The sequence below is a fragment of the Acanthopagrus latus genome, chromosome 1 (assembly GCF_904848185.1).
Source record: "Acanthopagrus latus isolate v.2019 chromosome 1, fAcaLat1.1, whole genome shotgun sequence".
Taxonomy (NCBI): domain Eukaryota; kingdom Metazoa; phylum Chordata; class Actinopteri; order Spariformes; family Sparidae; genus Acanthopagrus; species Acanthopagrus latus.
Genome location: NC_051039.1, coordinates 7,773,069 through 7,789,668, shown reverse-complemented (window position 1 = coordinate 7,789,668; position 16,600 = coordinate 7,773,069). Strand labels below are relative to the sequence as shown.

The window sequence follows — 16,600 nt, the reverse complement described above, 5'->3', positions numbered from 1 at the left end:
GCCAAAGGGAGAAAGATGTGGTTGAGCTGAGACATAAACGTTAACGACGAAGGCTTGACCAGCATAACAGTCGATTAATTTTCGTATTTTAATCTGAAACTTGTCTTGATATATTTCCCCGGATATAGGGAATATTAAATTAGCTTTTTAAAGACAGGCGACACAAGCTGCAAGCAACATATTTTGACAGCAGGGGGAGAGCGCATGCCGCAAATGATGCTGTCTGCTCCTGATGACAGCCGAGGGCCCGCACTCTGGATCTGTCTTTCCGGGGTTCAAACAGCAAGACTACTGTGCTTGAAGAGAAAGGACCACCGATGATCGTTTGTTAGCACATATATGCATCGTTTGCCCTAACAGCAGGCGCACCGCTTTTCAGAGAAACGTCCAGTGCGCGACACGACACTGAGGATTTCAGAGAGCGACTACATCGGCTAACAGTTCACAGCTAAACAGTTAGCCACGGCCGCAGTCAGGTAATGTAAACTAAAGTTTTGACCACAGCCATTCCCTTATGGCTTCGGGTTGCGTACGTGGCAAAACAGCGAGATATTAACAACTTTAAGTGCCTTTTTATTTGAGTTTTTCACAAGTTCGTCATCTGTGTTATCCGCCGTGTAGCTACGTTAGCTAACACGTCAACGGCTGTGATACATTAACGTCAAGTTAAATTGGTGGATACTAGCTAGGCTAACTGAGCAGGAGGGGAAACTACAGAAAGGTTTTGTTCGGTTCTTGCTTTCCAAATACGTCATGTCTACTTTAACATAACAATTACATTAGTGTCACAGTATATGTAGTCTCGTTAGCCTCATTATAACGTGTTTTTATCACTTTTTGGACACACTAGTCACGTGATGGTGCCGCAACAGGTAATTTACCTAACCCTCATGCCATGCCAGTTCAGGTGCTGTGTGATGTTGCAGAGAAAAAAAGAAAAGGAAAAAAAAAAGAAACCCTGACAATGGCTGTAACGTTTGGCTATCAGGTGTACAAGTAATGGCATCCATGTAGTACAAAAGCTGTCTCAGTCATCACTACTGTAGGTAGGTAAGTGGGTCATATTGTCTGAAGCTGCAAACCTGGAAATGCACACCTGAAATGTTGCCAACGCCAGGTGTTCACAATATCTGTGTCCTATCCTAGGGTTGCTGTAGTGTCTCAGCAGACTGATGATGTTGTTGTCATTAATGAAAGATGGTTGGACAGTAAAGTAGAGAAAAGGGCTTTATGATGTAAAATAGATAAATAAATAAATGACTAGATAAATGGGAGCTGGTAATGACATATTTGCTTAGGACATGAAGCAGAATTAAATTTTCCCATCATTTGTCTGTATTGATATGCGTATGGATGTTTTATCTGGGTGTGTCCGGGCGTATGTGCTGTATGGATGCACCTACGTTTCATAGGCAGCGTTAATGTACACAGTGTGGAAACAAATGTCCACTTTCGGATCAATAAGGTCTGTCTAAAAATGCATCCACTTATAATTGTTTATATTAATGTTACTGATTCAGACTATAGACTACAGCCCCATGGTTGGCCAATACTGACCTATCATACTTAAATTGGTATCGGCATATATGTTGCCTGATAGGCGCAGGTAGAAAAACTTGTGTTTAAGAGACTATAATGCAAAAAAAGAAGCTTGGGTTACTTTAAAATTGTGATGTTCAGAGTAAAATGAGTTTTTCAGTGCACTGCTGACAATTGAGTTTTTGTTAAACTGTAAAATACAAATCTTTGTCAAGTGTTTGATAACCACACTCGAGGGATCATTGCAAAACATACCTTTTTTTTTTCTTTTTTCCTTGAGCTCATTATTGGGCCAAACAGTCAGGCTCAATTTTATATTTATCAGTCAGTGGAGGAACACGTTTTTATCTTTGTGGATTGAGGAAATAATCTCTACCATAGTGAGTTTTATTAAACAAATGTTGTCAGTGATATATCTCCTTCTTCTTACTCCTGAGATGTGAATATAATAACAGAAACATTAACATGCAGGCACAAACTGTGGACAGGTTGTAGTTCACTAGGACCCATTCAAACCCTCCTGTCTGTCTGTTTTCAGGTATGTCTGAAGTTAGTCTTGAAGCTGAATCGAGGAACACCTCAGCCGAGGACCCTCAGATGGATTGTGAGGAGGAGGCTGACAAAGCAGAGGAGAGTTTGAGTGAGGATGTTAAACAGGAGAGCGTAGACAACAGCAGGGAAGTAGAGGACAGAGACGAAGTGCTGTACGACATTGATATTGACAGTGCTAGCGAAAATGCAGAAAACAGTGGCGAGGATGTTCAGGAGGAGGATGAGGGCGTTAAGAGCGAGAGTGTGGTGACGCACAGTGACAGTGATGCTGCACACGTGTCTGACAGTGTAGACGATGGCCGGCACGAGACAAATCACCATGTTGAGACAGCTGAAACACCAGAGGAAAGTGGAGATTCGCACACTGAAACAAAGGTGATATTTACGTTCACTTTGGACAATCTTCTTCGAGCAAATCCTTACTCTGCTCTTGGTCATGTTGCTGATTTGATCTTTATTTGGTGGCGGTCTCTTTCCTGCGTAATTGAATATGGTTGTGATGGATTATCTGATATAATCAACAACATGAACCTGAGCCACAGCTGTGAAGTGATTGTGTTTGTTTCTGGCTTTTATGTGGGTAGATGTGTTTCAGATTTCTTCCTGCTTTGTTTAAGGTTTCAGGAATATAAAGCTGGTGTAGCTGTTGCTCTGTGTTGATTGTGCAGCTATTGGCTTTCTCTCTTTTCTTGCTACTGTGAGTTGCCCTCTGTGTTTGGGGATGATCAAAGGCATCTTTCATTTTATCTGCTTTCTATCAGTGCTGGCTCATCTCAAAGTGATTGTTGAGAATGATGCATCATCATACTGCTCATTATTATGAATAATGTTATTATAAAGTGTAAGTCGGTAAGTATGCACCTCGCTACACTTTTGCCATCTTTTATTGAACACTGATTCCATGTTTGTAAGTGAGTATGATGTGAAAATGATGCTATGTCTTCACAATGTTTGCCTGTGGCAATGTTTGTGAGATGGGTGTATACAGAGCTCCACATGCTGTCAGTCACATGACTGGGTAAGTGCAACAGATTTGGACTCCTGACTGCACATTCTCAGGCAGTAACACAGTTCTTGTGCTGCTGGAATGTGTGACACGTCACGACTGTTGATTCACGTTCTGTTTCAGGGCTCGGTGCCAGTACTGCAAGTCAGATCGCCAGAATTTAAGATCAGGACTCCTCCCTTTCTTCTTTGAGTATCCCTTAAAGCAGCACAGTTGTAACATAATTAAGACACATTTTTCACCCTTTCCGCAGCTTAAACCTGACATTGTGCAACATGGTTTGTGTCGTGTTCTTCCTTAGTTTGAGAGGCAAGAGATGATTCTTCCCTCTTTGCTCCTCGCAGCTAATTGGACAATTAGCTCATTGTTGTTATTCCTCCCTGCCTCCCACGTCATGTTAGTTCGTATCCAGGATACTGAACTGAAAGGATCAGCACAGGGTGACATGCCACACCTTGCCTCTTCTTAGGCCTGATTAATCTGCAGCCACTTTACTAGTCTCAGTGCTCCAGCAGGCTGACACTATTAACCGACTTCCTTGCCGAATGTTTGCAGATAGTTTTGGTTCTGAGACCACTGATTATCAACGGGCCAATGGCAGAATCTGCGCCAGTAGAGCTCGTAATTTAAGAAGAAAACTCTTAGATCAAGATACACGGATAATTCTGCTACACCTGCAGCCAAATAACACAAACAGTGCTGGTCAGCAAATTCTGTTAGCCGGTTTTTACTTTCACCTCATTTTTTTTGGAGTGTAATCAGAGATGTGCCTCTACCAGACAACCTGTTTTGACTTGATGTCAGAGAGGACTGTCAGACAGGACAGGAGTCTATCTTATCTGCAGTCAGTGGTCAGGCAAGCCGAGCAGCGCGTGTCTGTGCTGCCTGGGTGCATGTAGGGATCATATGGCCTTTAAGTATTTATGTGTCTGTGTCACAGGACACAACACTCAGTTAAGTCTTTGTCACACATGCCGACAGAAATCATTTTAGATAAAGCTTCACTTTGATCTGTTTGAGATTATGTTCTGCTTAACATACCAGAAATCTTAAGATACAGCTTCTGACTTTTCAAATTACATGGTGTGACTTTAGGAAAGATAAACATCCTAACTTGTTTACATCAAGCGTTCTTCTCAAAGACCGATTTTAACTCTTTATAAACACACGTACGGTATGAGATAACTCAGTCAAACTTAATTTATACAGCACCTTTCAAACAAATAAAAAGTGCTTCACAAAGTTTTAAGAAAATAATGAATTTAGAGATGAAATGAACATGAAAATGTAAATAGAATATGGGTAGTTAAAATGATAAATGATGAAGAATAAGTGATACAAGCTAAACAAAAAAGTTGGTACAACAAAATAATAATGATTTAACAATGAAATGTTAATAGAGGAATAAATAGTTGAAAATAATGAAAATAAATTAGAAGATACTACATGAAGGCCAGACTGAATAGATTAGTTTTAATAGGTTTTAATTTCCATTTAAGAGTTTCAGTATTTCCAGCTGACAGATTGGGACCAAAGCTATATACTATTTGAAATAGACGGCACTGCCTTTTTCTTTTTTTTTTCTTTTTCACATTTTCTTGTGAGTTTTAGTAGGTGCAGCCTTAGTGTGCTACCATTTTTTTTTTCATTCAGTCATTATCTGAACGAGAAGTGGATACAGTATAATTACCCAGGGTTAACTGGAAAGACTTTAATTTACAAAGCTTTGATATAAAATGTTTTACTGATGTAAACCCATGATTTTATACTCACTGTTGTTGCTAACATGGTGAAACAAGTCAGTCTGTCAGACTAGACACAGATCTTGTTACCTGGTAGCTATTTGCATTATTTAGACACTGGTCAAGGTCCATCTATAGTGGAAGGCTGTTGTTCAAAGATGCAAATACAGATTTGTTGATTATAAAATGTTCTTAGATGCCACCTTTTGTCAGGCATTTCACTCATGAATATCAACCAACTTTAGATTGTTAAACCTTGCAAAGCTTTACAGCAGTTAGCCCAGTGTCCTAGTTCCATAGTCCACAGTGATTAAGACACACAAAAAAAATCTAAAGATAGCACAGCAATATCTTCAGCCTGCAGCTACAGACAGCAAGTTTACTACAACTTACAGCAAATGTGATGTTGCCATAAACTGTTGTCTCCACCCTGTGGCTTCCTGCGAGCCAGCGAATGAATGTGCAGCGTAGCAGGTCAATGTGTCACTGTCATTTTAATCCACAGGCACGATTAAGAGAGACCATGATTTATGTGTGGTCGTAAAGATTATAACGGGTCAGCCCACGTGGTTGTTAATTATACCCAAGAGCCAAGGAGAATTTTGTTCCATGCATGTTCCTGCCTGACTTGATTTTCCAAGATGAACCACAAAGTGAGCAGTTATAAGCTGTGACACACAGGGTTAAACATGCTCTGAAGTAATTGATGTCACTGTAAAATATAAAGCCTCGTGTTTGTTATTACATGCTGACATAGTGAGAAAGCAGATGTTATCTGACCAAAGCATTTCAATAGAGAACAACAGATGTTAGAGATGACCAGTTGATTTTCCTTCATTTCCCCATATATCATTAGTCAAATGCACTAAACCCTCACAATAAATAATACCTTGTGTTTACAATCCTGCATGAACCAAGAGTTAATTTTTGACCACATATTTATTGGCCTACCATTTTATTATTATGATATAGATCTTTCGCATGAAAATCAATAAAAGGGAAATATTGAGTTGGCAAAACAACCAACGTGTGGCAAAGGCCACCAGTCGGATTTGAACCTTAGGCCGCTGCAGCGAGGACACGGCCTCTGTACGTGTGGCCGCTCTGTACCAACTGAGCTACCAGTGAGGATTATAACTTAACCCGGCCTTACCCCCTCCCCTCCATCACTATTGTTAACTTGCTTCCCAGTGATCTGAGTTCTTCTTCCCCACCTGCTGTGTTGTGAAACAGAGAAGTGTTCAAACTTGAATGTTAGTCGTTGCACAAGCACTTACTGGTATCCTGAACTCAAGTTAGGTCACATTAAACTTTTCGTCCTGCCTTGCAAGAAATCATTTAAAAGAAGGTGTGTTTGATAAGAACACGGGCATGTGACTCTCAAACTCTTGCGTGGGTACAACAATTGGAGGAAGTCAGTTTCATCATAATCACAGTAATCACGGCACAGTGTTTGTCATATTGTTTCTAATATTAGATAACAAATAAAGTGTCATAAGATCAAAATCATAAACGTATGTCAGTGTTGTTCAACCTGATATCACAGTGTCAAGTCATGACTGTGTGATTCCACAGGTAATTATCAGTATTGGATCGTGGCCCAGGTCACTTAAGTCCACTATGTCTGTGTCCACAAGATGGCAGCCCACAGCTGTTGTGTCCCACAAGTGGCTCCTGAGTCCATTATTCTCAGTGGACTTCTCTTCTCTCTTTGAAGTTGTGTTGGGAAAGCTTCTCAAGAATAACCCGCCTCAATTTCACCCTCCTCATTGCAGGAAAGCACAATGACTGAGGAGTCCCATAGAAGCTCAGCCGCTGAGATCCCAGTCACCAGCAACGGAGAACTGGATCAGAGCCCTGAGACAGTTTTCCAGAGGGTAAGGGCTCATTCAGAGACTTGAAAACGGCATCTCTCAAAACTATACAAGCATCTGAGATAATGTAAATGAGTCTTCTGGCCGGCTTCCCAGAGAAAACCATGAATAGGTCTTCAAAAGACGGTGTCTCGTACATCAGCAACACTGCCCCTTGTTATGATGTCTGTGTCTTTGCTAGACACATCAAGCAAGATATCCTACATCAAACTGCCTCAGCATAAAAGAGTGAAATCTCTTCTCCTCGATGAATATTAACAGGGCAAACAATATGCAAAATATGTCTTCCCAGGGCTGCATTGATTATCATTGTCAATGTAAACATTTTTATCTTAATTAAATTCTGAAATAAATCAGTACGGTGAGAAATGTTGTTTCCCATAGTTTAAGGAAACATACTGAAATTCTTCAAGACATTCAGTTTACTTTCATAATGGCAAAGAAAAGCACACAGACTTCATACGTAAGAGGCTGGCACAGACGCATTTTTGCCACATCTGGTTGAAAATAACCCGTCAACAATCATCAGAATAGTTGCCAACGATATGAAGGAAAATCGATTTGTTGCGGTTTTAGAAAATCGGTTTCTGTCTGTGTAGCAGAGGCATCCTCAGGCAGTCGAGGTGAGTTCCTCCTGCAGTGAAGTCGTTTAGACGGAGACCTCAGGGTGCCCTCTCTGTCTCTCTCATCCATCTGCCTCTTGAGCTGGCAGAGCCTCCAGATGGGATGCTGTTCACTTCTAATAGCTCGCAGCCTCACTGGCAGTCTGTGCAGGGAAGACACCACAGCCACGAGCACACACGCAGATTCAAACAGTTCAAGTGTTGAAAACGAGTTCAGGCGAAGGATTCACTGCATCTTGTCTAGTTTCCTGTCCTTCTGTGATCGTTTGTGTCGGACCTGACTTGAATGTAAATTGATGCGTTCACAGGTCTATCAGCTTTGCTACACATAGCTGCCCAGTGCATTATTTTAGGTTTGTGATGAGGTAGCTTTACTTTAATCAGTAGGGTGACATAACTGTTATTACATTTTTTTGCTGCTGTATAATCAACTATTTTTCTTAATTAACCATTTATAACAATACAGCAGCAGCACCCACACCAAAGTTAGGATTTTCAGTAGTTTTACATTCTGCTGAAAATGGCAAAAATTAATTGTGTTTTTCATTCATATTCAATAATCACATTTTTTTCACATACAGAAAGTACATGAAGTTTATTGCCCTGGCTGCACTTCTGCTTGGAAGCTGTTAGCCTAATATAATCCCTGTTTTTTTTTTTTTTTCTTTCATAGGACTCTTACCCCAGTGTTCCTGGGGCCCTAAACCTTTCAGAGTCCAGTGTCAGCCCCAGCAACTATGCTTCAACAACAGAGGGCATCATTGAATCCGGACCATACAAAGGTAAAACACTTCACTCCCCGTCTTTACTGCTCTGCTCCTTGTTTTGTGTCTGCAGTGTTTCCTCACTCATGAGAGTTTTGTGACGGAGCATCTCGTTGAAAAACATCTTCAGGTCTTGTCATCTTGTCACAATGTTTGATTGCTTTGCAGCTTTCGTTACTCACAAGCAGTCGTTCTCTCCATGTACTCTCGGTGCTCCTTTTTTGATTTATAATTTCTGTTAAATTTGAAAGGCGGACATTTGAATTTGTAAAGGTGGACATCCAATTGAATTTAATGAGTTTCCTCTGATCTCCAGGTTGTGACCCTCTTTCCTTTTCATCATCATGCCCTTGTTACAAATGCAAATAAAAAAAAAAAAACCCTCCTCATAGAGAAGTGAGCTGTTGTAGCTTGTTCACCACAATGTTGCCATGGCTATTTTCCATGTTAATGACACTGGATGAGGTAGGCGTTTTAATTCGGTAACACATTGATCCTACAACGTGGAGAGAGCCATCGTAATTTAAACAAACGCACAGGAAATTAAAATCAAAAGGAGATTCCCCCTTACACGTGTGTTGGCGGGATGGTGACATACTAATGAATCATAACTCTGAATATCTCCCAGGGTCAGCAAGCCTGCCCACGTCTCCCGTGGCACCTGTAGCTCCCAACTCGGCTGTTGCTAGCCGCCTGGCACGCTCTTCCAGCGATAGTCAGGCTGAGAAAGGTACCGGCAGCGATGGATTATGAATCAGATTATACTGAATCGTCACCATTTGCACACTGAATTAACCGCAGTCTTTTGTACCCTTCTTGGTTCTCATCCGTTTCTTACCCGCTCCTTGTTCCCACAGGCTGTGCTCCATTCAGAATCAAACCTTTCTTCTGCTCCTTTCTTGTATGTCGGCTCTCCAAACTTAACCTCTCAATGAGTCTGGGCTCGTTGAAGTAGTTTCCTGCTTTGCAGTGGCTAACTATAAGCGTTTACATAGGCTACTCCTTGGAGTAATTTTCCTGAGATCTAGATGTCAAGACTTCTAGATCGGATGCAGCCTCTTGGTGCCTAAAGCATTCGCTTGGCTTGGAAAGAAAATTTCTTTCACATTTAATCTCAGTGGGTTTTCCTGCTTGCAACCTTTGTCCTTGCAAAAGTTGGCGCCCATAGTCTCTTCTATAGAGTCCTGAAACTGACACAACTAAGGTTGCCAGCAGGTCAAAAATCTAACTAAATACATGAGTAGATATTTTTTTGATTAAAAAAACAGTTCATGGAGTGAAAAAAGAAATATATATGTTATACTTTTAACCTCCAGTTGTTTGTGTAAAAACATTAAAAGCTTTGTCTTTTTCCTGAAAACACGTCTGCAAACACGGGCATCTTCAAAAAGATGACACATTAAAGGCTGTTACATATTTCTATCATGGTGCTGTTCCTTGGCTGCCTTTCGTAAGCCTTAGCTTGTTGGCTAAAAGTATAACATTATTCTTTAAACACTCAGTGTTAATGTTAATTATTTAACAACATAAATTGATGTATTCAGCTCTATTTTTGACTTGTCTGGTAATGTTTAACTACAGTTTCGGGGTTCCATATCTTTCAACATTTCCCCTCTTTGTCCAAACCACAATAAAGCACTTTTCATCACTTTTACTGTGACTCTTAGCGTTTAAAAAGTGGTAAGTCATGACTAATTGTACCTGAATGTTCCTTTTGATTTGAATAATCATAGATGTCATCAGCCTCGTCTGCTTCCTCGGTGTATTGTCTGTGAGTCGCTGTTAAAATGACAATCTCATCACACAGTTTGATAATTACACTTGAACTGTACCACACTAATTTTCACCACAGCTCTCTAGCCTGCAGTCCCAATAACTTAATCACTTACTAAGTGAATGACTTTTAATTGTCCAGGCCCGATGAAAGCACAGCCAAAGAGTGGAGCGGTGGTCCTCTCAGATGACTTAAAGAACCCAGCCATGGAAAAACTGGACCTTGTGAGAAAGTGGAGCATCAACACATATAAAGTAATCCTCTCTGTCCTTGATTTATTTTTACGTCCCTCCTCTACCCTGCTCCGTCTCTCAGCCCTTTGTCCCAGTCTTTGTCTTCTCTCAGTTAGTAGGATGTTGGCAGAAGAGTGAACTGTTCCCCAAACTCACCCACACAAATGATTACAAAATGACTTTTGCTTTAAACTTTTCATTTTGGCTCCAGTCTGTCTGACTGTCTCTTTTACAACAAGTAGAAACTCCCAGCAGTCTTTTTTTTTCTATAAATGGGCCTATTTAACTCTTATCAGTGTGTGTCACTGAGCCTCCTGTCCTCTGCAGTGTACCCGGCAGATCCTGTCAGAGAAGCTGGGTCGGGGCTCCAGGACTGTGGACATGGAGCTGGAGGCTCAAATCGAAGTCCTCCGCGACAACAAGAGAAAGTACCAACAAGTAATCAAGCTGGCTCAGACGCTGGCCAATCAGCTGACCCAGATGATGCAGACGCAGAGGCAGCTGGGCGACGCCTTCGCCGACCTCAGCCTCAAGTCACCAGAACTCCACGTGAGTCCAAATGTATAATTTATTGTTTAGCATGAACACAGAATTAGTGTTTTAGCAATGATTCATTAATAAATATAGAATATCTGTTGAGTTGGGGGTCATCTGCTGGACTCTACTTTGAGCCTCTCAGTTCAACGTTTGTCTCGGTGTAGTGTGTGTTTTACTATGACATGACAAATGTCCTGAACCAGGAAGCTGACAGTTTAAAAGGCAATAGAGTGTCATGCATAATTAAAGATGAAGTCCTCATCCACTTCCGTCGAGTCCTCTGATTGTATTAGTGGATTTATTGATGTTGTTGTTCCATGATTGCTATATTTCATATTTGAGTGCTTGCACATACCAGTACACTTGTACTTCTGGGAATGTTTTGTCAATTTCTGAGGATTTAGTCTCTACACTCTTTACAGTTTTTTGTTTTTTAATTGATGCAAATGGAAACTAAATTGATCGATTTACTCCTATGGTTTTAACATTTACTACAACTCTGTATATGTTTGTAAAATTTACTGGACAACATGCCAAATCTGAATGAGACAATCAAAATGTGTTACTTTTTGTTCTTTTAGGAGGAGTTTGGTTACAATGCTGACACCCAAAAGCTTTTGGCCAAAAATGGAGACACACTGCTGGGTGCAATCAACTTCTTCATCTGCAGTGTTGAGACACTCGTGGACAAAACGATCGAAGACACCATGCTTAATATCAAGCAGTATGAATTCGCCAGGTAGGTAACATGTAATAATTTTGTGTTTATTTTGTCATGTGCACCATCTCCAAACTACAAACGTATGCATATCTAATACACTATTCAGAGAAAATGTTTCAAACCTCAGTGGATCTTTGTGAGACCTAAACATTTTTCAGCTACTTCAGGTGGTCACGCTGGTGCACCTGCTTTACCAGATAACTGATTTCATAGTGACCGCCATGTTTAGTGCGTGTTTGCAAAAACAGAAACAGTAGAACTTCCTTCATGATAGCAGCAGCCACTTACTCCAGACACAAGCTAACATGGAAGCTATGATACAGGCAGTATCTGCATTTTTTCAAATGACCAGCAGGGGGCAACTCTACTGGTTTCAAAAAGAAGTGTGGTCATACGTAAGCTTATGAGAACATGACCCTACTTCTCACTTGATTTGTTACCTCTGAACAGTTTCCTAATGAATTCATGGTTTTAATCGCTAGTTTCTGGTATTCTTCAATACAGCATGAAGTTCTTTTGTAATTTATAGTAAGTAAAATAAGCGATAAAGCAAGCTCGGCTTTTAAGGCGTGACTGCCACATGTCTTCAGGTTCTCAGTCAAATCCAATAAGGATATCTTCCCAGCTTCACCCTCCTGCCTGAACATGGTCACTTCTGGCTCCAGAAATCCAAGGTCCGAGAAGATATTCAGTGTCCCTCACCTAAACCAAATCAAGGGCATAATTATGGTCTGATAAACTGACCAGACACATTTCTGCCCTCACAAAAAATTTGCACAGCAGAAATAGTCTTCCTGTTTTCAGCCTTTGTTGGTGCGTTCCTGCATATCATGACACATTATTGCCACCTGTAGGTCAGTGGACTAGTGTGTAACTACTGGCTGGACTGTTATTAACATCACCTACTTGCAAGTGCATCCCTGTGTGCATTTCACGTGACAAACAAAACTTGGACCCAGAAACTGCTCCATTACTACTTACTACTATCACTTTAAATGTAACCTTGGATGCAATGTGGACGGGTTTTTTTTTTTTTTTTTTGTCATGCACCCATCATTATGTGTACTCTCACTCACATACAACATATTCTAATACTGTTTACATAATGATCCACTTCTAGGGTTGAGTATGACGCGTACCGTACAGATTTGGAGGAGCTGAATCTGGGGCCACGTGACGCCACCACCATGCCCAAGATCGAGCAGTCCCAGCAGCAGTTCCAGATCCACCGTGAGAAGTACGAGAGGATGCGAAACGACGTCTCCGTCAAGCTGAAGTTCCTGGAAGAGAACAAGGTGGGCGAAAGGCTTGTTCTGCTCTAAATGCCTGCACTGATATATTGGCTTTCAGCTCATCATCTCTTTGCGTTGTTTTCCCGCTCCCCAAATAGGTAAAGGTGTTGCATAACCAGCTCATCCTGTTCCATAATGCCATAGCTGCGTACTACGCTGGAAACCAACAGCAGCTGGAACAGACACTCAAGCAGTTCCACATCAAGTTGAAAATGCCAGGTGGGGACAGTCCATCCTGGCTGGAAGAGCACTAATCACTCCTTATGAAGCCCTCGTGGCACGTTCTGCAGAAACTACAGGAAACCCCTCCCCCTTTAAACTCTACTGTCAATGCCTTTTCAAACTTTAAGAATTGTAAATCTTTTAACTCAATACACGAATCGTGAAACAAAAAAAAAAAAAAAAAACCCTTCCACAATCCGTTTAACTGTTGATGTTGAATCAACCCTTTTCTTTCGAATCATAGGAAACGCACTTTTATACTGTTTGACAAATCTGTTGAACAGGAGTTGCTGCAGTTAACACATTTGGAAACTGTAAATGGCCTTTTGTATTCCAGCATATGAATGTTGTATCTCAAATGGCGGACAGCTTGGCTCTGTAAGGGCAGCTATGGGATAAAAAACAAAACAAGAAAAAACTTCCATTTTGCTCACTTTGTTTGAATTACTCTTGTCAGCTGACTGAAATGATACCTTATGAAAGTGTAATCAAGAAGCGTCAGGAGACTCTGATCATGCCCTGATTGGACTTTTCATCTGTACTGATAAACTGCATTCAGATATCTGGATCATGCAAACTGGTCACTTTTACCAGCAAACTCTGATTAAAGAAGTAGTTAGACAGTGTCAGAAATATGCTTATTTGCTTTCTTGCTGAGAGTTCAACACCGCTGTCGTATCTGTCTTTTCCATACAAGACCGATCACCATGTTTGTTTACTGTAACTTCTGGATAGAAAACCACTGCATCACCCAATAGGCTCCATTTGCCTTGTTATTATTATGTTAATTCCAAGTGCATAAATCTTATTCATCTATATTGCATGCTTGATGCTTCATATCTCATTAATAACAACTCTTTCACCCATTAGGTAACAGAAATGACAGCTTGCATTTGCCCCAAACTAACAATTGGTCTCAGATGTTGCTGCTGTGTAGAAGAAGCTAGCCAAGCACCACAGTGCATGAAATAAGCACAACAGACAGAAACATCAGGTCTTTAGAGTTGTGGCTGAAATTGACAACAGAAGAATCAAGTTGTCACATGACTTCTTTCGCCAGTTGTCAAAAAGTGACTGTTGTTGTTTGCAGGACATGACGGTGAATTGGTCTACATGGCTGCATCCAGTTGATGTTAGCTTAGCTTAGCATAAAAGGCTGAAAACCAGAAGACCACTGGCTTTGTCCAAAGGTAAAATATTATGCCTGCCAGCATCTCTAAACATCACTAATTACAAAAACCACAGTGTAAAAACAAAATCAAGCTGTGTTTTTTACTGCAGGTTGTTAATGTGCCCCAGAACAGAGTCCGGCTGGCTGTTTCCACCTGATTCCAGTCTTTATGCTAAACTACGCTAACAAGTTGCAAGATGGATGTATCAAAAAATAATCTGGGCACAGTGTCAGAGTCGAGGCACTATTGACTCCTATGAACACTCGCTAACTTGAAGGCTAACTTCTTGTTCAACCCTCCAATAACTTGATGGGGATAAATCTTCTAGACTTTCCAAATGTTGTCAAACCAAATGGATCAAACTCAGATTTTTCATTCCATAGAAAATGTTTTTCTACCAATTTACAGCTGCTTCTTTCACAATGAAAGCGTTTGTGAGAGACTCTTTGGAACAAGTGTGCATTATTTTACATTGTAATTACCGGGTTTGACTACTATGTCAAATTGGCTTCAAAGCCTGGCGCTCCCTCTGGGGGCTTGAGCTGCAGGCTGAAGCTGAGACCAGTATAGATCTCCTCGTCTAACTCTCTGCAAGAAAACAAATAAGACTTCTTTCCGACCATGTCTTTTAAATGATGTTTAAAAAGTCACATTGATGGCTGTTCACAACAAATCTTTGCATGTATTGATATGATTGTTTTGACACAATGCTACTTTTAATCAATATTGCCCTGTTTTTGTTTTGTTTTTTTTCAAGCATTTTCCAAAATTGGCACATGGTATGAGTGAATGGGTTAAAGTGGTGATTCTGTTAAATTACAGAGAAAATGAAGGAGCAGCCTTATGTGACTAAATGTGCCTTGATTTCTTGAATTTGTTCTTCTCTTCCCCTCCGTGTTACGATTCCTGGACTTATTACTGAAAACAGGCACTCGGGACCAACTCTTGAAGGAAGAGAATGGACCAAACACACACTCACACATACACAAACTCTGTCTCCATGAGGACGTACAGTTAGTCTGTGCAACTGTACGTGATGAAAACACATCACACAACAACAAAATGATAGCTGTACTTGAAGAATAATCCAGAACGTCTAAATGTATTTTCAGACTTCTCAAAGATATTTATCCATATTGCACATATGCACATTTATGCATTTGAGACTAATTACAAAAAGAAAAAACTTGTAAAAACTGTATGAAATGTAAAGGTGAAAACCAAAATGCGATTAACTTTTTGTCTTTTGTAAATTTAAAAGACCAGCATCTTCTGTCTGAGCTGCTAACAGTCTCTTTCATCGGGCTACATAAAAGTATATTTTTCAAAAGAAGACATATTGAACGCTGGTATTGATAACCAGCCGTCATGTCTTCACTTTGTTGATTTGTACTTTTCCTATGGCTCACCATAGCAGTTTGAGAGTGTGAATCTTGTACAACAATCTATTGTTTCCCTGAAATAGATGGATATATATTTGTAATTTTCTCTATTTTACCTTGAGTATGTAGTCTTTGACCAATGCTGCCACGCAGCTTTGTTTTTCCTGAAGACCCACAGAATGACGTACTAGTACTTGTATGTGCTAGTGGATCTTTACCTTTTATGATAATGAAACATTAACAAGTGTTGAGTTAAGAAAGGATTCTGAATGTTGTGTAACCTCTTTGGGGAAAATAAAAGTTTCTTTTCTTTAAGCATCTTCAGAGGGCTTGTTTTTCTTTGAGTTTTTATTGAAGGCGGCTCGAATGAAAAGTCACCACCAGGGGCCAACAAAGACGTATGATGCAAGATAAAGTCTTATTGGGCTGCAGCATAAAAGATGCAGACAAGCAAAGAAAAGCCTCCATCATGCCTCTTGAGATTTTATAATTATATTTTAAGTAAACCAGCTCTGCAATTATCGTGCAGTGGTTTATATTCTGTTGACATATGGATTCAAAATGGCTTCTGTTTACTCAAGTCCAGGTGCTTTTTAGATTGTTTTTATGATCACAACCCCTCCACACCCACAGGTATACATTTGACAGGATCTGGTTAATCCTCAGAAAAGCCCTGAGGATGTTGATCACAACCTCGGTGTTGTGTTTTATCTCCGAGGCTCCTCAGAACATCATGCTGAACAAATAAGTTAGTTTTAAAGCACCAGGACAGAGACAAGACATCATGTCAAATAAAAACATTTAAATATATTGGCAGGAAAATGCACACATGTAAACAAATTCAGAGTAGATTTTTGCTGTTTTAGCTCCAGTCTTGAGAGTTTTCACGATGTCTAAACAGTTAAAGAGGGAAAGACAGAAAGGTGTTAAGTGGCAAGACAGAATGTCTGGAGGGTAAAGAAGTAAAAGCAATATATTCAAGATATTCTGCAGTAACATCTAAAATGCATTATGTCATCAAGCTGAAACAAGGTTGTTTTTTTTTTTAATAAAAAGTTTGAGTCAGTTCTGACTGAAGAAGCCTCTTATAACACAATGTTATTTTCCATACACTCAATATAAAGTGTTTTTATGCCAGCTTTTGACATGGAACATTTTTTATACTTA

General features: G+C 40.2%; 1 protein-coding gene across 4 annotated transcripts; it reads left to right on the top strand.

Annotated features, from left to right (window-relative positions):
• Positions 1–32: 32 nt before the first annotated feature.
• arfip1 (ADP-ribosylation factor interacting protein 1 (arfaptin 1)) lies at positions 33–15,757 on the top strand. 4 transcript variants are annotated; one of them, XM_037077828.1, is made up of 10 exons: positions 33–476; positions 2,078–2,466; positions 6,615–6,716; positions 8,010–8,118; positions 8,729–8,830; positions 10,016–10,128; positions 10,435–10,656; positions 11,226–11,383; positions 12,486–12,660; positions 12,756–15,757. In XM_037077828.1, exons 2-10 carry the CDS (start codon positions 2,080–2,082, stop codon positions 12,909–12,911), a joined length of 1,524 nt encoding a protein of 507 aa, XP_036933723.1. In that variant the 5' UTR covers positions 33–476; positions 2,078–2,079; the 3' UTR covers positions 12,912–15,757. The 4 variants fall into 4 exon arrangements, with proteins under 4 accessions (XP_036933723.1, XP_036935291.1, XP_036934465.1 ...); XM_037079396.1 differs by lacking the exon at positions 2,078–2,466; XM_037078570.1 differs by lacking the exon at positions 8,729–8,830.
• The last annotated feature ends 843 nt before the right edge of the window (positions 15,758–16,600 follow it).

Bases quoted from the DNA above. Each gene is read 5' to 3' on its own strand.
- arfip1 (XM_037077828.1), top strand. From the start codon at position 2,080: ATGTCTGAAGTTAGTCTTGAAGCTGAATCGAGGAACACCTCAGCCGAG. The intron at 10,129-10,434 runs GTAATCCTCTCT...TGTCCTCTGCAG, and splicing joins GGAGCATCAACACATATAAA to TGTACCCGGCAGATCCTGTC. The intron at 11,384-12,485 runs GTAGGTAACATG...ATCCACTTCTAG, and splicing joins AAGCAGTATGAATTCGCCAG to GGTTGAGTATGACGCGTACC.